The sequence below is a fragment of the Drosophila rhopaloa genome, unplaced genomic scaffold (assembly GCF_018152115.1).
Source record: "Drosophila rhopaloa isolate 14029-0021.01 unplaced genomic scaffold, ASM1815211v1 contig_167, whole genome shotgun sequence".
In the NCBI taxonomy this organism is placed as follows: Eukaryota; Metazoa; Arthropoda; class Insecta; order Diptera; family Drosophilidae; genus Drosophila; species Drosophila rhopaloa.
The window spans coordinates 4,048,930-4,070,686 of NW_025335047.1; the positions used below are offsets into that span (position 1 = coordinate 4,048,930).

The 21,757-nt window shown below is 40.0% G+C and overlaps 2 protein-coding genes across 3 annotated transcripts; one reads left to right on the plus strand and one right to left on the minus strand.

Annotated features, from left to right (window-relative positions):
* Nucleotides 1–8,144: 8,144 nt before the first annotated feature.
* On the plus strand, nucleotides 8,145–12,521 carry LOC108047395 (elongation of very long chain fatty acids protein AAEL008004). Its single transcript, XM_017127551.2, has 4 exons — nucleotides 8,145–8,193; nucleotides 10,323–10,503; nucleotides 10,580–11,145; nucleotides 11,690–12,521. Exons 2-4 carry the CDS (start codon nucleotides 10,443–10,445, stop codon nucleotides 11,951–11,953), a joined length of 891 nt encoding a protein of 296 aa, XP_016983040.1. The 5' UTR covers nucleotides 8,145–8,193; nucleotides 10,323–10,442; the 3' UTR covers nucleotides 11,954–12,521.
* Nucleotides 12,522–14,541: 2,020 nt separating this feature from the next.
* Nucleotides 14,542–20,417, minus strand: LOC108047449 (elongation of very long chain fatty acids protein 7). 2 transcript variants are annotated; one of them, XM_017127637.1, is made up of 4 exons: nucleotides 20,274–20,417; nucleotides 16,510–16,575; nucleotides 16,255–16,445; nucleotides 14,542–15,661 (listed from the first exon to the last, which is right to left on the minus strand). In XM_017127637.1, exons 2-4 carry the CDS (start codon nucleotides 16,565–16,567, stop codon nucleotides 14,933–14,935), a joined length of 978 nt encoding a protein of 325 aa, XP_016983126.1. In that variant the 5' UTR covers nucleotides 16,568–16,575; nucleotides 20,274–20,417; the 3' UTR covers nucleotides 14,542–14,932. The 2 variants fall into 2 exon arrangements, with proteins under 2 accessions (XP_016983126.1, XP_016983127.1); XM_017127638.2 differs by lacking the exon at nucleotides 20,274–20,417 and adding an exon at nucleotides 17,305–17,475.
* Nucleotides 20,418–21,757: the final 1,340 nt, after the last annotated feature.

Consider the following 21,757-nt stretch of genomic DNA (forward strand, 5'->3'; position numbering starts at 1 on the left):
ATGTTTATGCTCAACTGAATCTAAAACTTCTCAGCAATCACAAGATAAAGTAACTTTTTCGCAGCGCCAGCGGAGCAGAGCAGCGGCAGCGGCAGAGGCTGAAAAGCGGCGATCACGACGCTTGTGCAAAATACTTGGCAGCCATATAGCCATATAGCCACAACTACAAATGCCAGATAGAGCCCGACTTCGGAAACTCAACGAACCCCGAATAAAGCCATAGAACAACGGAAGTTTCGTTCAGTTTAGCGCCGCACTGCATGCAATTTTCGGTGTCTACGTGTGTCTGTGTTGGCCACAAACCCCCTACCCATGTGTGTGTGTGTGTGCTTGGCCCACTGAGTCGCTTTCGAGTGGTTTCGATTTTTAGCATGTTCCGTTTGGCATTCAACATTCAACACGGCGATGATGCTGCCGCTGGTTTGAGCAGGTGAATTTGCTTTTTTATAGGTCAATGCACTGCGAAGTGGCTGAAATCATGAGTGTTTGCAGATGGAAATTCTTCTGATTGTGGTTTGCAATCTGCAAAGATTTACTATGTTGGGTAAAATGACTAATTAATTAACCGCTTAAGGTTTAGAAGGAGAAGTTTTATTTATTCTACAGTTTTTCATAGGAATTGAAAAATATTAAAGTCAAAGTACTTGGCCCTAGAATTTAAATATAAACATTTGTTTGCAGTTTCTATCTATCTGAAACAAAACCAATTTAATACAGGTTTTAGTAAAATATCCTAATCTCTATAACTGACAGTTTATTACAAATCAATTATTGGGATTATTACAAATCAATTTTCGGTTTGATAATCAGATATAAATAAATGCTGGTTTCATTTATCTCTTATAATGCAAAGTTTAACTTGAATAATTCATAAAGAAAGCTTAACTTACCAATAAAATTGGATAGTAAAAAGGTGATTGCATTGGAAAATTTTAAATTTATATAATTTATCGCCAATTTAACAAGAATTATAGTGCGTCAGATTAGTCCATAAGCCGATAATAAAACGTTTTTATTGCAAACTTTTTAAATAGATAATTTATTTAAATCGTGGGGATCCCCAGTTCCCCATAGCACCTTAAGACCCCTAAGGGAAAAATAAACTTCTTTCCAGATTGTAATTCACATACTTTTATTTTATTTTTCTAAGGAGTCAAACAAGCTGTCCACCGGCGGAGCACGTACTAATAAAACAAGTTTTTAATGGCATCTTTAATGTGTATGTGCCTTAGTTTGTGACAAACTATATTAAAGGCTTGAGCTAGGTTGATTCCTGGACTTCCGGCTTGTCTTCGGGTGACCTCAGGTGATGTTTATTTGAGCGACGAGTGTTTTTGTAATTCCCATTCATGCTTACAGCAGAATAGCAGAATAACCTGATCTCGGGCTAATCGGCCCTGGAGGTGTTGATTCGGGGGTTTGTTCATATGCTAAATAAATTCTCGGGCAGTTAGGGGGATCGACAGCATCCAGTTCTGAAGGGTCCAGAATGGTAAATGGTAAAGCCTCAGATGATGGCCTCATTTGCATAATCAATCCGCGGATACGTGTAAAAATCCATCGAGATCATGGCAAAAGCCAGTGGACTAGGGGTCGTTAAAATGTGTAAAGTATCGGACGTGCGGCGAAACCTTCATCGTAATTATGCCATTGAGTTCCATACAGAACCATTTGCGTTTTGTGACAAATTAACGCCGAGTAAATTGTTCTTTGAAGTTCAGCCCGGCCGGTTCGACCTTTGGCTTGATTATTTTGGCCATGTTTGGGGCCGAAGCCGGCGAGGATGACGTTGGCCACTGCCACCGCTAACGGTTGAATGCGGCGGATTAGCCACGCTTGACTCCGACTCCGAATCCGACTCTTCGTTTTCACCGGCTCCTAAACGTGGATGAGCTTGGTAACAGCCCCTCGGTATTTCACGGCCTAGGTCTAGGTTAGTCGGAAGTCAAAGAAGTCGAAAAGCTAAAAGCTAAAAGAAGTCAACGCCGCCAGCCAACCGGACCAAGATTTCGATGATAAATGTATGCTTTGATAGCTCCAGTTTTGTTGTGATTTTGTGCGTCGCGTTTTTTTTCTCTTTTTTTTATTGCAAATTTCCGTTCCATCAATGTGAGATTTTTGCCATTGGCGATTCAGCTTTGACTTCATCATAATCAATATGTTTTGAATATGTTCATAATGGCAAATGTTAAATGTTTGTCGCTTATTATTCGCCTGATTAATGGCCCTGGTGTTGACAAGAATTCGATTTTTTAGCGGAAAGTTGTTGCAAATTAATAAAGTAATTATTAGAGTGTTCATGTCTTCTGTCATTATTTATACAATCGATTTTAAGGTTTTTTTTTTGGGAACTCCAATGACAATTAATACAATATGTAATATATTGTTTATTAACAAATTTCATAGGAAAGCACAAGTTTTATAATTTTGTAACTTGTTGCGTTTTTCAATATAATTACAACACTAATATACTTTTTTAGTTATTTGTTATTATAATAATAATGAAAAATGTTAAAGGTGTGTTGTTTTTAATAGAGTAAAATATATTTATTTGTTTATGAATTAAAGACTTTGGTATGTAGTGTAAATAAATACTTAAAAAAGATTCAGCGAGTGTGATAGAAAACAAAATTTAAAGTTTCAACATTGTTGTGTTTGCTCTCTAATTCTAAAACATGTTTAGCATCCGTTAAGTAACATACAATTCCATAATGTTTGCTTTACCAATTAGCTAATTTATTACTGAACAAATTTCAGTCGTCGAACTTATTGCCTGCGCACAGAATGAATATGCAGAAATTGAATTAGCAAGCATATGTAGCCTATAATTAGCCATTATAAAATAATTAGCAGTGAATAGAATAGGGTGTGGGTGTTAACAAGTCAAGCCATGGGCGTTTTTGGAGCGTTTTAGAACGCTCGTGATCGCAGATTGACCGTTGACCGCTGGCGTTTTCTAATTGATAACGGAATATTTTCGAAAGGCTGGCTTTTCAGTCGGCCCCCTGATTATCGGAGCTGTAAACAGCAATTACCAATTAATAGCTGCTTGTTAAGGCTTTCCATTAAAGTACCAACATTTCTGTACGGAGTTTCGCAATCGCTGCTATTGGATTGCCAAATGTTTCATGTCAACTTCGTCTGCGCGAGTTTATCTGCCGATCTGGCCATATACAGTACTTAGTCTTAATTGCGTTGCAATTTGGTGCAGAAAAGCGAGCACGCCCTGACCTTGCCGCTTCTCGAAAAAGAGACAAGAGTTTAATTTAAACATTTAAACATATTTATATCGCATGTGCAGATGACTTGGGCATTCGGAATTTCAAGCTCAATATACACTCGCATTTGCGCGGCAAAGACTTTTGCCGAGCACACATCACATTTGGCCCTAATTGAATGGGCAATCCCAGAAGTTGACTGCCCAGATTCAGTTGTGTAATGGCCGAAGAGAATTGGTAGAGCCGAGAAGATGGCACGTTCGATGGTCACGCTCGCTAGTTTGGACAGGGGCGAATTAAGAAAATATTAATGAGGGGTTTTTGGAAAAATAATTTATATATCAACATTGGTTATTTTAAAATAAAGTTATATTTTTTTTTTCCACCTTAAAACTTTGTATAGCCATTTTATATTTAAGCAATAAAAAACGCAACAACTTACATACTCAAATTTTATGACAAACAATTAATTCTAACTTAACTAAAATACACGAACTTTACATTAATGATCTAATATATTTACAACATGTAGAAACATAATGTAAAATCAATATGTCGTAAAATTTAACTTAATGTCATATTTAAAATCATTTGGATTATTATGCTAATATAAATAATGTATTTATGTATTTATTTTCCAAGGGATGCAGAGCCTGTAAACCCCCTTAGATCCACCACTGATCTTGGCTCAAGTCAGATTAAAGGCCGAATGCAGCTAAGGCTGCTAATCAATTGGACAAACGTGTGTTCAGTTACAGCCAAACAGATCGAGTCGACTACTTGTTGTATATTCAAAACATATAACCAACAATATGAACTCCACAGAGCTCTTCGCATTTTATTTTCTGGTTTATGAGGCAAGACGGCGGCCAAATGGTAAAGTTCTTGGCAACACACATGTTTCTGTCGAATGTTGAACTTGAAAACTGCGCCATACATAATTTTGAATAATTAAGAGCAAGCTGATCCAAGAATAGATCCCTCGTCACTCAATTAGCAATTAAAAGTTCACTTTGAACTTGACACAGTTGTTGAGCGCAAAAAAGTCGCAGACAGCAATTTGCTTCAGATACGTTTCAAAAGCTGGCAAAAAAAAAAAATCAAGACTACTGTCTATAATTATGCATTTAAATGAAAACCGCTCTGCGCTTTGCGTTTTGCGCCATCGAAATCGAATCTATTAAGCTTCTTAGGCATTTTCTGCTTCTCAGTCGTCTGATCGATCAGGAAACGGAAGTGCGATTTCTTTTTCTCCACATATTAATCTTTTTGTTTTTCTCTCGATTTATCGCTCGAAACGAGTTCCTGCCAAGGGCAAGCCAACGGTAGTTGTAGTTGGCCAGCTAGTTGGCCAGCTTCGACTCCAATTCGACCAAAATTCGATCGATCGGAGATCGGTGATCGAGATGGAGAGTTCGCGAGAGGCCCGCTAGAAATAAGTTTGGCATAGCCCGGCATTTCCGCGCTGGCAAACGAGTTCGATTTGCGCAATTAACTTGGTAACGAGCCACTTCCAATGAGTGGCCGTAGAGCATCGACCCTGTTACAGCCGCTCGGTGACGACCTGTCATGTAATCCGCTAATCGGCCCAGCTTCATTGACCCATTGTTTACTTAAGTGGCCCTCTTCTAATAATATGCGAAACACAAAAACAAGTATTTGGTTAGGGCTTTAATTAAGTCACGCGTATGCGAATAATTTCTCAATTAATTGGCGGGGGTAAACAAAGTATTAAGTCGAATTTCCAAATAAATAATCTTCTTGTTTGCAATTTTAATTATATGATCATAGTTTCTGCCCCTAAAACTGGGTTGATAAGGGTTCTCTGGAGACAGAGAAATTGAATAACTAATTCATATTAGTGCAACTGGATATTGTGAATATACATATTAACATTCTGGAAAAACTTAACATTTTGTTATTGTCATGGTTTTCATGTCACATCTATCGCAAGAATCCTCACATAATTGATTTTTAAGTTTTTAAATTAACAAATATTAATTAAATAAAAGTTTCTCAAAATAATATAATTCATAAAACAAGGTACTTTCTTTAAAATAGAATAGAAAAGTTAATTGCTTAAACGGTCAGTAGGAGTCAAAATTTTCTAGCTATTATTTGTATAATTATTATGAGACACCAAAAGACTTTTACTTTTGACATTCAAGATCGAAAACTTGATCTTTGGATCCGCCATTGGTCTACTATTTCTATTGGCCATGTATTCAACTGGGGAATCCCTTATGTAAGCATTAAACATGGCTGTATACTAATTTTAACAAAGCTTTAACACTAATTACTTTATGGGCTTTGACCCAAGCTTCATTACCACAAAATAATTTCAAAGATCAAACTTCAAATCGGATAACTTTTTATTTAATTTACCCGTATCCAAAAGATAAATTAAACAAAATATGATGTCGGTCAAATTTAAATTATAACGGCTTTGCATTTGATTTCATATTTTTTAACTAAGCTGGCAGCTCTGGACCCAATTTAAGCTTTAAGCGGAGCTTTAAAAACTCGAACTCCAGATGCCGCCAGCAGCGTGTGAAAACGCAAAGCTCCGAAATTCAAGCCGGCAGACCGCAAACAACTTTAATGCGGCCAATTAAACATTTATGAGCCTAATTTGCAATTGCTGTTAACAATCTTACGACCAAACAATGCTGTAGGCATGGAAATAAAATCTGTTTTAATGGATTAACTTTGCAGACTTTGTGGGACATCGGAAAACGATAACTCTTTGGCGCCCTTGTAGACAAAAAAAATCACAAAACTTTATAATTACTTTATAATGTTTTGTCTCATCGCCAATTAAGAATTCTACAAGCAAAATAGATTTTGCACATTTGATTGTTGCTCGTGTGACTGTCTTCGTCTACGCAATTCGGCTTGAATATACAAACAAATTCAATAATAATTGTTTAACGGTTTGCTCGCCAGTTTGGCTGTTGGCTAAATGTAAATGTTTGCGGAAGATATTTGCATAACTGGCAGTCACCCCTCATATATATCGAACTCGATCGCATGAATCGTCTGCAGCGACGGCGCTAATAAACTAACGTCTTTTGCATACCATTATGATGGTGGACAAACAAAAGACGCATGCAAATGGCTTGACAGACCGGAAGAATATGGCGTCGGCGCACACGGCGTATGATTGATTCCTGGCAGCCGAAGGGATTCACCCGAAGTATCGCCAATCCGCCCGGTCGACATTCACCCACATCTTATGCAGTCCAATCGGATTCGAACTGGTTAGCGATACGCATAAGGTAATCGGCAAGTTCAAGTTCAATTCGCCGGTGACACAGTTAACTCTTCGGTGACCCCAGCCTCAGCCTCCGATTGTTGGTCTCAAACTTGGCTCGAAGTCTTGGCCGAAAAGAGTTGTTTTCGGATCGGTTTCATTAGCCACACAGGTCGAGTCTGCGTCTTGACCCGGAAGTGGGCTTCAATCGATCCGCTCTGATCTTTGTGGGTCTCTAGAATCCGAGCCCTAGGCCCCAAGAATTTGTATGCAAATTGCCCAGCAAATACGCAGTCTCCTTGAGCAAACTCCGCACTCAAATGTTTCTGGCTGTAAATCATTCCGTTAACTGCTGTTAATAGCAATTGTTTTAAACAGTTAGGGAATTGCTTGTAAAAAGTCTAGAGAATTTCGCCGACTCGCCTTTAAAAAGGTCAACCAAAATATTGACCACCTACGCAATTTCGGTTCGGTTCTAAAGTTCAGAAATAATGGAGATAAAGCGTGAAAAAGTATTTAAAGTAGGTCAAGGTTGGTCAAGTGGTTTTCGAAAAAGATATAAATAAGGGAGAATTAGCAGAAAGCGAGAACAAAATATAATAAACTTTTCATTCTGCGGTTAATCAAGAGTTTGTTTTGTGTGGCTAATGATGAAAGTGCCAGAGGAACCGAAAAACAACTGAGAGAACACTCAATAATGATTCGAGGGTGTTCAAAAAGGCAATTAATTGAGAGAATATGAAAGTACCATTAGCGTAAGTATATATAAAGAATATTCTCTCAACTCGTTTTAGAATTTTCACTTGACAGGTTATTAGTTAAGCTTTTCTTATCTGTACATATTGTATTGGGTTGTCGAACGATTTATGGAATACGTTTAAAAGCTTTCTAAAAAACATGGAAGAAATCTGAGTTCCCAAAAGTAACAGTGTTTTTGCTACAACTATTATTTTATTTTAAGAGTGTATTTTTTGTTAGTCATAACCACTGGATAGAATTTGTTTGTCTTTAAAGAAATGAATGTTAACCAAATTTATATCAAGACTTTGATGACTTAAAAATACAATTTTATCAATTAGCATTAATATTTCTTCTCTGTCTATTTCTTCTATGTAGAATCAGAAATAAAACAACATTGTGTTCCTTATCCTATAAGTTCTACCGCAATCGCTTTGGCCAAATCGATCAAAAGTGACAACTATTGAAGAATATTTTATGATTCTTTTAATTGTACAAAAGGCTGCGCAGCCAAATACAAAACGAATTAAAATCCCAGCGAATTTGGCCAGCAACAACAAAGAGCCGGCAACACGCACACAACAACGACATTGTCATCGCAATTATCATAGGAAAACGAGACCAGGCGACGATCGTTCGATACTTTTGCTTTTGCCAAATAACAACCCATTCGAACCGAAGCCACAAGGCACCAAAGAACATCTCGTCCAAAGCCAAAGCCAAAGCTTAAGCTAAAGTCAAAGATGAAGATGAGCAAGATGCCAAATAGCCGAGACAAAAGTGCGGCTAAACAAAAACTAAAATCTGAATCTCAAACTGAAACTGAAACAGAAACAAAAACAAATCGGAAAGCGGAGAGGAAGACGAAGAAACAGCAGCGCCAAAATCGAACCTTTAGACGAAATTTTTATACATAGCCCCGTACAACTCGGCGTAGCAGTTCAGTGCGCGTACAAGTCTCGTGGGTAGCGGATGCCAGCAAAGGTCTCTCCCCCTACACTACACTACACTAAGCTAAACTATACTATACAATATAGTACTATACACCACCATATAGTAGTGCCTCATATCGGCCATAAGAAGCAGATGGAACAAGTCGAAAAAACAGTTGTCACGGTGTTAACATTAAGCGTTTCTCGGCGTCGTCGTTGAAAATTAAGTGCACGGCAATCGAAGAGATTGCAACAGGTGCCCCAACCAAAGCTCTTCATTTGTGTGTGCGAGTGTGTGTCTATATATCGAAGTGATCAATCAGATCAGATCGGATCCATAAGAAGAGGAAATGTAGAATTTGTGTTTTATTCCGCTGTCCAAAAAGTTTCCATAAAGATCGATTGGACCTAAAGTCTGGCTTGATTTAGATTTCATTTATCAAATCAATAAAAAAGTATACATTATAATTAAATCAAAAGTCAGTTCTAAGACTGGTTGAGAACGCTCTACTTTTCCATATAAAAATATTGCCTTTTCTTGGGCTTCCATAAAAGGATAATATATTATATTCTAAAATCGGTGACTTAAACTTCAGTATCAAATATCCATATCAATACCTATATCAATATCGATCTTAGAAAATCACCTTTAAATGATTAGATAGAATCGTAAAAATATAATACTTTAGCCAAGTGATAAGAATTTCTTCATATGTCCATAAGATATAGATCCTGATCTTGGTGCGACTAGGAATAAAAGCAATATAATAACAATAATATGCATTTATATTAGCATTTTCTATTTCGAGTCTTTATTTATGTCCGGCTTAGAACATAGAATTATTTGGTTTAGAACAAGTGCCTTATAAAGCCATTTAAGAAATCCACCTGTCAAGGTCATCAAACTGTTGTGACATAATTTAATTTGCCAAATAAAACCGCCTTTGGCTTTCCGACTTGGACAGTTGGGCAATAGGTGACACAATTTTCTATTTGCTCGCTCTAGGCGTTTTCAAGGCCCGCCATCTTTGGCTATTTAACAAATGACTAACCAAGTGGAAATGCCTGCGAATTGGCTGGCGATGATCAGCCAGACACGACGGCGTCCAAATGATGCGACAGTTGTCAGGTTTTTCAGATCGCCATTCCCACCCATTCCCGACAAGGTCGTGCCTCCGACTGGGAATTGATTTGAAACTGGATTTTCTTGGCCAAAAGCGACTTAGCCAGCCAAAGCGTTTAGCACCTTTTGGGTTTATTGCCGCCATTTGTCACCCCACAATTTTCTGGCCTCATTCTGCGCTAACTGTTGCAGGTAATATTCAAAGAGCCATAACTTCAGTGCAGGAAATGACCAAGAAAGCCAAGCCAAACCTGTTGATGGCTGATAGCTGATCGCTGCTGGAGTGTTGGCCAACTTGCCCTTCAAAATATTTCTGTTTCATTCGTTTATTATTTCAATTTGTTCCTCACTTCGCACACACACACTCCACTAAAGCGGACCAAGAAGCCGATCAGAATGGCCTCGGAAACGACTAAGAAATCACATTGCTATTCGATCATTGTGGTCTTAATCGGCCTTAGCCAAGTTCAAGTGTGGAGACTTCAAGTCAACGAACGTGATTGTGGATTTTAGCATATGTGCTCAAGTTCCTGCGAAGATGCAAGTTCTTTGCGATGATTAATCACCCACTGGGAGCACTTCACTCTGTCCCACTTTGAAAACGGCTTCTGTTGAGGAGCGAAACCCAAAACAAACTGCATAACACAAACAACAATTTTAATTTGGCTTCAACTCGGGAGTGTGCGAGTGGGTTTTACGCGTTCCACACGTGAGGCAGTATCCAATTTACCCGTGAATTTAGCCGTGAGGCAATATGACTTGGCCACCAATTTGTTGCGGGCTGTTGTGCGCTGCGGTTGTTTAATTCATAATAATGAATATAATTTACTGTTACTGTTACATGATAATTTCACGGCATTTCACCGTCACCGTCACACTAGCTATTGCCATTGCCATTGCTATTCTCCTTCGCCTTTGATTATTATTTTAATTTTATTTATATTTCTGGGCTCGGCAACAGCCACCAGTTGCTTGGGCTCTAGAATGGCATTAACATATATTAAAGACGAGGCTCGGAGACTCATCCAGACAACTCCCTTCCGATCTTCCCCATTTAGATTTGGCAAAACTCGTTCGTTGCGACGCAGGCTTAGCAGATTTTTGAATTTCACATCGAAGCGATCAAAAGCTGAAATACTCGTGTTTGTGGGAGCAAAAGGCCAACTAAGAATTCCAAAATGGCAGCCGTCAACGCAACGCAGGTGGACTATTGGAACTTTCTGTTCACCGATCTGGCAGGTGAGTGGGGTTTTTTATTTGGCGGAGTAACATATATAAAATAAACAATTGATCAACTTACCCGACTTCCGTGTAGATCCCCGCACCAATGACTGGTTCCTGATCAAGTCGCCATTGCCCCTGCTGGGCATCCTGGCCTTCTACCTCTTCTTTGTGCTCTCGTGGGGACCCAAGTTCATGAAGGACCGCAAGCCCTTCAAGCTGGAGCGCACCCTCCTGGTCTACAACTTCTTCCAGGTGGCCCTCAGTGTGTGGATGGTGTACGAGGGCGTGGTCATCTGGCAGTACTACAGCTGGAGGTGCCAGCCGGTGGACTGGTCCCGCACCCCCAAGGCCTATCGTGAGGCACGCGTCGTCTATGTCTACTACCTGGCCAAGATCACCGAGCTGCTGGACACCATCTTCTTTGTGCTGCGCAAGAACGACCGCCAGGTGACCTTCCTGCATGTCTACCACCACACCGTGATGCCCATGATCAGCTGGGGCACCAGCAAGTACTACCCCGGCGGACACGGCACCTTCATCGGCTGGATCAACTCCTTCGTGCACATCATCATGTACTCCTACTACTTCCTCTCCGCCTTCGGACCCCAGATGCAGAAGTACCTGTGGTGGAAGAGTTACATCACCAACCTGCAGATGGTGAGTCTACTTACTATCTATTACATTTCAGCACATTGAAGGGTTAGGAAAGGTCTAATAAATAATTACAGGCTTTTGTATTAAGTCAACTCGGGTTCTAACCTTAGTGAAAAGTAACTAAATTGCAAATAGCTAAATAGATATATGATACATTTGTATATGCTGAAATGGTTAATTTATACAGAAAAGTAACTAAATTAAAGGGACCTTAAGCATTTGAGCCTTGTAATGATTTAATTTCTGAATTCTAAAAAAAAAGGAAGCACACTCTTTTTTCAAAAATTGTGTTGTTACATATAGGTGTATTTAGTATGAGCTTATATTTAAAAATCCTTTTTATTATAGATTTAAAAGTATAATTATTGTTGTAGGTTTTAGAAACAACAAATTTGTATTTTATTTATTGAGAATATGGCTTCCAACTTCATGAAACTTAATATGAAATAGGTAATCGTTAAGATTGTAGGTGTTTTATAAGCCTGCACCTCCCTGAGAAACTTCCACTTCATGAACCCAGTGACCTGACCTTTCCACTCCTTTGCAGATCCAGTTCTGCTGCGCCTTTATCCACCAGACCCAGCTTCTGTACACGGACTGTGGGTATCCCAGGTGGTCGGTGTGCTTCACCCTGCCCAACGCGGTGTTCTTCTACTTCCTGTTCAACGACTTCTACCAGAAGTCCTACAAGAAGAAGCAGGCTGCTGCCAAGGCCAAGGCTCTGACGGCGGACAACAACAACGATGGGTGCGCCAAGGACCTCAACAGGGCCGTGGAGCTGGATAACCAGATGAAGCAGAAGGCCTTGTAGAGGGGGGCCTCCAACCAACCACCCACCAACCTCACCCGCCCCCGCAAAACCCCCACCACCCACCACCACTCCCCCCTTCAATACTCGTACCAAAAGCGGGACAAACACCCACTGAGAGCCACCCATGTTCTATGTGCAACCTTGTTGACTAATTTCTTAAGTAATCCGCCGCCAAAAAAGAAACGAGACGAATAGATATTTGAGCAAATGAGGTTTTCGAGACACAGATACACATATTATGTAAATGTTCAAACAGTTGAAATTGCTTTTTGCAGCCATCGTCATCATCGCTCGCTCCGTTTGATGTTCGCATCTGGCGGACCCAAATGAAAGAAGTCGTATGTCTTTCGGCCAAAACTGAACTAAGTTAAGTAAACAGGCAGAAGAAGCGTTAGTTGTGTAAATAAGTGTAGGTACGCATGCAAATGTGTTTTCTTAGATTTTATATACGTGTGGTATGTAAAGTAGGCATAAAACAAGTGAAAAACTAGCTAATAACAAAACCATAAATACAAACACATTTTACAAATAAATCTAGAATTTTTTCTACAAAAATATCGAAAAATAACAATGAGAATTATTCTTTTTCTTATGAATGGGAAATGGACGGGGGGAAAAAGTTGTATTTGATCAAACACAAAGGTTTATTTATTGAGCAGGACTTCTAAAAAAGAATCTATGGAGAGTTCTATTGATTCGTCAGCACTTAAAACTGTGTAATGAATTACAAAATTAAACCATAATGCCTTTTTTCCTGACGATTCTCATACAGCAAATATATAAAATCAATGGCAAATCCATTAAAAAGGTTCTGTGAAATTGAATGATCAAATCTGTTTAAATATGTAAAATATTGAGTAAGCAAACCCTATGTTGCCCTTGAAAATATTGCAACTAAAGCCATTTCCTGTAACCATAAATGTTCACTTAATTTTTTTTTTATAGAGTCTACAATTCAAATGGTATTTATCTTTAAGATAACATTGGGGAATCTCCTAAAGAGCGGCCACACCCTATTTCATCCTAATCTAACCATTCATGATCTCAGTTAACCTCAGATAACTGAGTTGAGGAAACCTTTTCTCAAGGAACTGACTTGAATTGAAGCACCAGCTGATATATAGAATCAAATCTATTCATTCATTCGGCAGCGGAAGCAAAGACATCAGTAATCGATGGATGATTTAAATATGAATGGGCGTGGCTGGAACTGGTCTATGAGGTGATGCAGCACGTCCAGTTTGTGAATTTTTACGAGGCTCTGGGAACACGAGTTAACCACTCATTAGAGCTCATTTCGCAGGCACCTTGAAAGGCGGCTGAGATAAGAGTTTGATAAATTCCACAGCCTTTTATTGAGCAATCAGTCAAAACGGAACCGAGGCGGAAGTGAAAACGCATCTTCGAGTGGGGTTTGCGATCGCAGTGTCCGATGTGCGGATACAGTATCCAATAGAGCCGGTTTTGGACACTTGACCTTGATCTTGACCACAAAACACGAGAAAACAAAGCGAACCTCTGAGCCAAAACTTGGTCTTCATCTGGCCAAACCGGAGCTAAGGTTTATGCCAATATTATTCCAGTTTTATTGCCCGATCATCATAGATTCTATCAGGTCCGATATTAGAGTTGAAAAAGAACAGAACTAGTGGGGTTTCTTTTTTATTAACGAAGACACTTCAGAAAATTTCCATAATAATTTTTTAAGGCATACTTTCAGGCCGTTTCCGATTTCAAGCCAACCCTGTTTGACCTATGCTAATTTGGCAAAAACCAAGGCATATTTAAAAATACACGCCTACCCAAAGAAACCCCAAGATACATAACAAGCTCTTTATCAGGCCCTTGAACTTTGACTCCTATGATCAGAAACAACAGTGTATTTTTATTCGAAATCTGCATAAATAAAGGTGCTACATGTGATGCTGGTGGTGGGCATGTGTGTGAGTCAAGGCGAGGGAGAAAAAAGTGATTAGAAATTCTAATTTGGCAAAGACATTCTCCCAATCGCCGCCAGGGTGTCTAAGCCTGGCCAGCAAACTGGTCGGCGTCCAGAACGTTGCATAATCAGCACAGCACGCGTACTAATTGACACACTCAGAAAAAAATGTATACTAAAGTGGAGGTTTTTTAGAAAAAAAACTTGCTTTGATTTTTGCTCGAAATGTTTTCATTAAAGTTAAATTTTCTACATGTGTCACAATTGTAGTTGAGGAAGTAGCAATTCTTAAGAATTATTTCAAGGGATTATCATCTTTAATTTTTTGGTAATACGAGTTTCCAAAATATGCGGTTAAGTTAAGGTAGGACAGTCAACTAAAAAAGTAGGTACAGTATCGGTGTTTAATCGACAGGCATTAATCATGTTTTATGGTCGAAGAATACCTGACGTCTTGCAGATCTGCATAATTTTTTTTTGTCTGGATGAAGCGCGTGGCCCGGCAGTGCCGCTGCCGTCATAAATAATGGGTTCCAATGGGATCCGGTTTGGTTACCTAACCCAAGAGCCTCGTGCAGAACTAAAAACCCCAAATCCCCAAAAGCCAAAACTCGAATCAAGCCGGCAAAGAACAAAAACACAGTTTGGGTTTTATTTAATATACAAAATAAAAGTTTTATTGAATTCTTGTTTCGAGAAACGATTTACGGCTGCATTTCATTAATAAGCTCTATCACACATTGGCGCACACACACTCAACTAGAAAAACATTAACACGTACTCAGTCAGACATGGCCACAATCATACACTTAGGGTCCTAGCTACTTTTTGGGTTTTGAATCGTCGCCTGCCCGGCATATAAACATTATACAAGGTATTCTCCGCAGACTCCAGACTGCAGGCTTCAGATAAAAGGTAAGTGGTAAGTGGTAAATCGTAAATGGTAAAGGTAAGAGTTACGAACTAAGCCCCGCGCTAAAAACGTAATTGCTAACTGAAACCCTGAAATGGTAGCATCTCTCCGGATGATACCGCTCCCATCACTCCAGCTTCAGCGGCTTCACGCTGTTGTTGTTCAGGTCGAGGTAGGCCTTTCCAGGCTGGGCGTTCAGCAGGCTATGCTTTCCGGCGTTCATGGTCTGGGGCATGCAACCCATGCCGCCGGCTGCCCGCAGAGCGGACTTGGCCAGGCTGCTGCCGGTGGTGGAGGAGGGGCGTCCGCTGGCGTCCAGGCTCTTGGCCTTCTTGTAGGTCTTGCGGTAGAAGTTGCCGAACAGGTACAGGAAGATCACCGTGTTGCCCACGAAGAAGAAGGTCAGCGTCTTGGGCATGTTGCATCCCTTGGCCCCGACGGCCAGCATGTAGCCCAGGATGAGGACGAACTGGATCAGCTGGATGCTGGTCATGTACTTCTTCCACCAGAGGTACTTCTGGTACTGGGGTCCCATTGCGGCCACCATGTAGTAGAAGTACATGATGATGTGCACGCCAGAGTTGAGGATGCCAATGATCACGCCCTGCTCCCCGGGAGCGTACTTCAGGTAGCCCCAGGAGAAGAGCACCGTGATGGTGTGGTGGTACACGTGCAGGAACGACACCTGGTTGTCCTTCTTGCGCAGCACAAAGAACGTCGTGTCCAGCAGATCGATGATCTTCGAGAAGAAGTAGAACCAGGCGCCGGAGTATAGGGTCAGGTTCTGCTCCCTGGTGCGGTTGATCTCGCACTTCTTCGAGAAGATCGACGCCATCACATTGCTCTCCTGGATGGACTGCAATAACAATTAGAAAGGATTGTTTAGAACTCATTTTTCAATTCATAAGACATTCCGTGAAATGTACATCTCAATTAAGTAAACATCCACAAAACTTTTCTTTTTCGTTTTAATGGAATAATCTGATTTCAAAATTTGATAAACGATTAAAAAAGGCATTACTGTATTAACTGTCGAGATAAAATGTTTTAAATACATTTTTAAATTAAAGATTATTTATAGTTTTATAATGAACTTTAAGATAAGTTCAAAAATCCAAATTTAACTTAATTAATTTACATTTTTGTAAGTTTACTGAATACAGCTATATTCCTGAATTATTCATGTACGATTAAGCAATAAAAATGGAAACAGTTCATTCATTCATTAAAAGGCCACGCTTCTGCTTGCGTTTATTGCCAAAAATTGCGACTAGAATTTAAACCAATTTGCTGCTCAAAAAGTACGTTGATCTATTTGAAATTCTGAATTCCTAATGCAAAAACGACCTAGCCTTTGTATGTTCAACAAGCACTTCGCTGCGTGGATTATTAAAAATGAATAATACATAAATCGGGATCGGAAGCCGAGCTCCCGGTTTATGGACTCACCGTGCGGCACATCCAAATGGAGTACAAGACCTGGAAGGCATTATAGAAGACCATGATGCGCTTGAGGTCCATGGGCTTGCGGTTCTTCATGTACTCGGGTCCGATCTTCAGCACGAATGCCAGGTAGACCAGGACCACGGCGAACACGGGGGCTGGGGAGCTCATCAGGAACCAGCTGTCCACCGTCTCATCTGGGGAATAGATAAATAAATGAGTTTATGTCTTCAAATACACCTGAATAATGATTCAACTCACCCACGCCTTTCGAAAGGCCGGAGATGCGCTCCTCGACAATCTTCATGTAGGTCGTCATTTTGGCAACTGGAAGAAAAAGGTTCACGAGCTTTAGAAAATTTCGCCCAAAATCGAGAATTCAGAGCCCGACGTCCGAACGCCGCGTTGCCAAAATATTGAATGAAAAGTTATTCTAAATCGCGATCGCTTTGAGAGGCTCCGCACGTTTTTTTTTTTTTTTTGCTCGGCTCGACGAGGAGCGTGATCCGCATCGGAATTTCTGGGCAGGCACGCCACAGATTTATTAATGAAAGGCGCGAAGAAATCGCTTATTAAGTTATCCCCAATCGAATGATGAATGACGACAGCAAGTCGGCGGACAAAGATTAAGCTGGTGCACCTCAATGCCGACTAAACATCTAGACATATCTCTCTCGAATCAATAACGAAGATGTCTTCAAGATCTAAGATTCTTGGGCTAAGCCACGACCGCAAGTCAATGGCTTGGAAACCTGAAAAGAGCCGGACTCAAGGCTTCATTTGAATTTTTCGCCTTGGCACTAAAGTTTCGACTAACTTTGGCATTCATCTTGGCTTCTATCTGGGCATCAGTGTTGGTTTTCAGATAAAATCGCAGAAACACACGGACTTAATGTTCTAGCCAATGGCCCTCGTGCTCTTGCTTCACATTGTTATTTAAATTGCACACGGAAAGAGTTTGATTGAAAATGACCCATCAAATGTATTCAATTACATGGCAGCCAGAACTCGTTTCTTGTGTAAACCGTGTGTGTATTATGTTCATTAACCACTGACCTAGCCAACTCGAACCGGAACTCGTTCGGCAGAAGATTCTCGAAGTTTAGTTAGTTAGTTTAGTTTGTATAATTAGCTGCTGGGCTTCGCTGAAAGGTATCCAATCCAGTTGGGGACGTCGCAGAATAAAACTAGTTGGCAAAACTATTTCAAAACGTTTCTACTTTAAAGGCACGGCCTGCTCTATAATGATTCTCCGATGACTGGAGTTTTGTTCTCTTCTGTGATTGCAGCAGCAGCCCTCTTCATGGATCACATGGCGTGTAATTAGATTTGGAGAGCCTGGCCGAAGAACAGAAAGGTGGGCAAACAACACCTGCCACAGTCGCTAATTGGACACACTCGGCGTATGATTGATATGTGCTGACTGCCGCTGATCGACAGCAACTGAGACTAGGTCTCTGTCAGGGTTAAAGCAATCGCAATCGCAATCGCAGTCGCCATCGGAATCGCCTTCCCATGTCCATATATCCACATAGCTATAGCCATTCCCAGACCCATTCGTATGCAAGCCACTTGGCATCCATAGACTGACACTGGAGACAGGAAAAGTGAGCTGGCTGCCGCATCATCATCATCATCATCGCGATCGCGATGATCATAGCCAGCCAAAAATGTGACGCCAATTGGCAGTCAGGCGACTGTTCCGCTGGCTGCCTTCACAGCTGCTGACGTTGAGATGCCCACCCTTTTTGGGAAACCCCCAACCCAGCCAGCACCTTCTGCCACACTTTCGGAACCCCTAAGGCTGGATTCTAGGCCCGACTCTTCCGCCATGAGTACATTAAAAATAAACCACAATGCGAGATACTGCCGCGCACGCATTAAAATTATGTGTATTGTATGCATAATTGATTTCGTCCCCTTTAAGAGCTCACTTGTCAGCATTATCAGAACGGAGAAGCGAGCTGGCGATACTCGGAACTGGGTTTACCCAGCACTCGAACACGACTTGGCCATAATTTCAAATGTTGTGACTAATACGAAAAGTATCTAAACACCCAAAAGCGTTGGCCGTCTGCTGCGTTGCGGAAAAGCACCGAAAAAAGCGTTAATTTTTACGATTTTGCCTCTAAAAATAAAAGGTTTGAGTCAAAAAAACAACTTAATTTGCCACTAATTCGAAATCTAATGAAGGCCGATGGGGCATTAGTCTTTCATCTCGGAGCGAGTCTTTATGTATCTGTATCTGCGATTTAAATGTTGTTAATGTGCCACAAGCAAAAGCTGCAAGTTTTGCATGTTTATTTTGCAAGATTGCGCCAAGAAGGCAAAAGGCGTTTTTCGTGTTATGTCGCCACGTGTATACACCGGAAAAAAGTGTATACTCAAATAAGTAATGGCTTTAAAATTTGTTAAAAAATTAAATAATAAATCAAATAGTTGACATATCAAATTTTTAAATGTTTTTGAATGTTTACCAATTAGTGCTTAGTCTGGTTATTAAGTTTATTTAAATCAAAGAAAAACATTTTTATAAAATCAATTCTATTTAAGTTTGTTTATTGTATTTTATCATCTCCAAATATTATGTAATTATTTGTGCCTGTAAACTGTAATCTAAAGGGCGGATGTTTTTCTATGGATTGCAGGCGTCACACGATTTTCACACGCATTGAGTGTTGGCCGAATGACAACAATTAGCCATGTGAAATTCCCGAATACATTAACCCATTGAGGGTCCGCAACTGGGCGGTTTTTGCGATGCAATCGAGCGAGTAGCTCATAAAACGCATATGTTCTGAGTAGTGGGTGTTTCACCATCAAAATTTGTACATTTTTCTCGGTGGCTGGCGCATTGTTTCCCCAACGTGGCTTGAAGCAGTGCAACAGGTTAATCATTTAGTTCTGCCTGTGTCAAGTGCACATGTTTTATGCTTTCATGCTTGCTTAGCGCTGTAAAATTATTTTTTCTGCCAGCCGAGGCATTTACAGAGAAGGCAAAGAAACGCGTCGAGTCAGCCAGCACTTGGCAAACCGCAGAAACGCCACATATACATCCATAACTATAACCCACACCGGGAAAAAATATAGTCAAGTATTTTAAAAACTTAAAAAACCAGTATAAGTTCTTAGCGAAAATGTAATATATGAACATTTTCTTAATTTTAAGAACGATATGGATAAATAACATTATAATATTTATCTTTAAATAAACAGGAAAGAAGGGAATATGTTATTATTTAAAATAATATTAAATAATGAAAATGATTGCAAAAGAAAGGTAACAAAAACTGAACCATTTTTAGAACCTCAAGTATTTTTAAATTTAATATATTATTCTAGGTTTTTCAAACTATTTATAATTGTAATATTTTGGCGGATTGCCAAAAAACTATTATTGTTCGCCGTGCACAAACAGTAAGAGTTTGGCGGTGGTGACTTTTTGGGCTGGCTGACAACCTTTAATTACTTGGCAAATATTTGCTGCGTTAATTGGATTTTTCCTGGCCCAAAACTCTCGGCGTCGGCGTTTCGTTAGAAACTGTAACGGATATGGCCCGCGATCTCTTCGTGGGAACTGCGACTTCTAATTTGTTTGTCTAACCATGAAATGTGGTCATCTTTAACTGACTTGTTGCTGGGTGTCTATGGAAGGCCATTTGGCCGATGCAGCTGCAAATTGAATCGCAATCGATTACAAGTTCAAATCGTTTAGTTTTGGCCGCCTCAATGCTGCAGCCAGAGACTTGGCCTTGGCTGACTGGCAAAATTGCAGCTCCTCAAGCCAGTTTTCAGCATTTAATCTATGTACGATGCATTGGGTTAAGGTCGACGAGAAAAATCAGACGGACCAGTGGCAGTGGCAGTGGCAGTTCAGTTGCAGCAGAATTAGCCAGGCCTAGATCGGCCCACTGCTGCCAGTTGAGTTTTGGCCTACTCCTTGCAAAAGAACCGCACTCTAATTTATGCAACACTTTCACACCTCGGGTGTGCCCCCAAAAATGGAAATCACTTCCGTAGCGTACCTGTTGGGCTCTTTTCTCGCCGGACTCCCTGCTAACTTGGCTCACACACACACTGACACTGGCACACACACACTGTCGCACGACCGTAGCCTGAAGATTCAGTTTCAGAAACGGACTCGAAACTCGGACTCGACTGCGGCAAACGCCAAGAAGACACTAATATGGAGTTCTACCCGCTCGGCTGTATAAATAAACAAAATGAACGAGCTTCGCTTGGCGGGTCGTCGGCAGCGCAGTCGACGCTCGGCCCGCTCGGCGTATACTTAACCTTTTTTTTTTCACTTTTTCGTCACTCGGTCAGGTTCGATGCGATGCAAGTCGAATTTTCGTTAATGGCCAATTTGAATTGCGCGGTCTTGTTAATAGAAATAGCCAGTCTTGGTTTCTTTTCTGATTTTTTTTTTGCTGATTTTCTGGTGCTAAGGTCAAGTTTGAAGCAATTAAATTGAATGTCTGTGCCGAGAAAAGAAAGCAAAACTGCTAACGGCAGCAGCTACATGCGATCGGTTTTCTTGGTTTATTTTGAACAAGTTTATTAACCCTTTCCCGGTTAGCCAAAAAAACATGCAGATCCTATCGCAAAAAGAGTGGCGAAAAAAGAAAACGAAAGCAAAGAGAAAAACAAAAATGTACACAGTGAAAATCGTGTTGCCGACTTTTAATTCGCTTTTTTAAAAACCTTTTAAAGGAAATAATTAAATGTATGTTAACTACTTTGAGAAAACTTTTGAGAGAACTTTAGCTACCTACTGTATTTACTACTTACTATTCACTTTTTAAATGCTTTAAGTAAGTAGAGTTATATTATTAAGATATTTTATTATTTACCTCGACCTTTGGGTGATAACTTAAGTTTAGTGATTTTCGCGTCATTCCAATTTCATTTTCATATTCTAAAGCTTTTAATATTTAATTTCATTTCTTCTAAATTGACAGCCAATATAATATTTTTATTTAACAAAACTGTGTACAAATAATTGTAAATATTTTATTAAAAATTGTTGACTAAAAAAATCGAAACAAATTAAATGGAATTGATAAAATAGATAAATTATTCATATCCATAAAATAAATACGTATCAACATTTTATTTTCAAAACTATTAAAAGTAAATTGTGTTATAGATAAGAGGCTCTTTCTGTGTGAAAAAACAAAAGGTGAGCTATTTCGCTGGTATTTTTCCGTGTGCACTTTTCTAGCAACCAAATTGGCTTTAAATAAACCGCTAGACAATTGATTTATTATCGCTGTCACGTCATGGGGACGGACTCAATGGGCAGCACACATATACCATATGTACACACATACGATATGTAGGCGACACGCCCCAACTCTATTACATGTACCTACTTAACTTACGCAAACTGGGATTCACGGCGGGTAGTTAACACATTTCCAGGCCGATGGGAACGATTAGCCGACCCAGTGATGGGAAATTTCACGCACTTTCCCAGTTTCCGGAACTGGGTGACCCGGCTCCACCC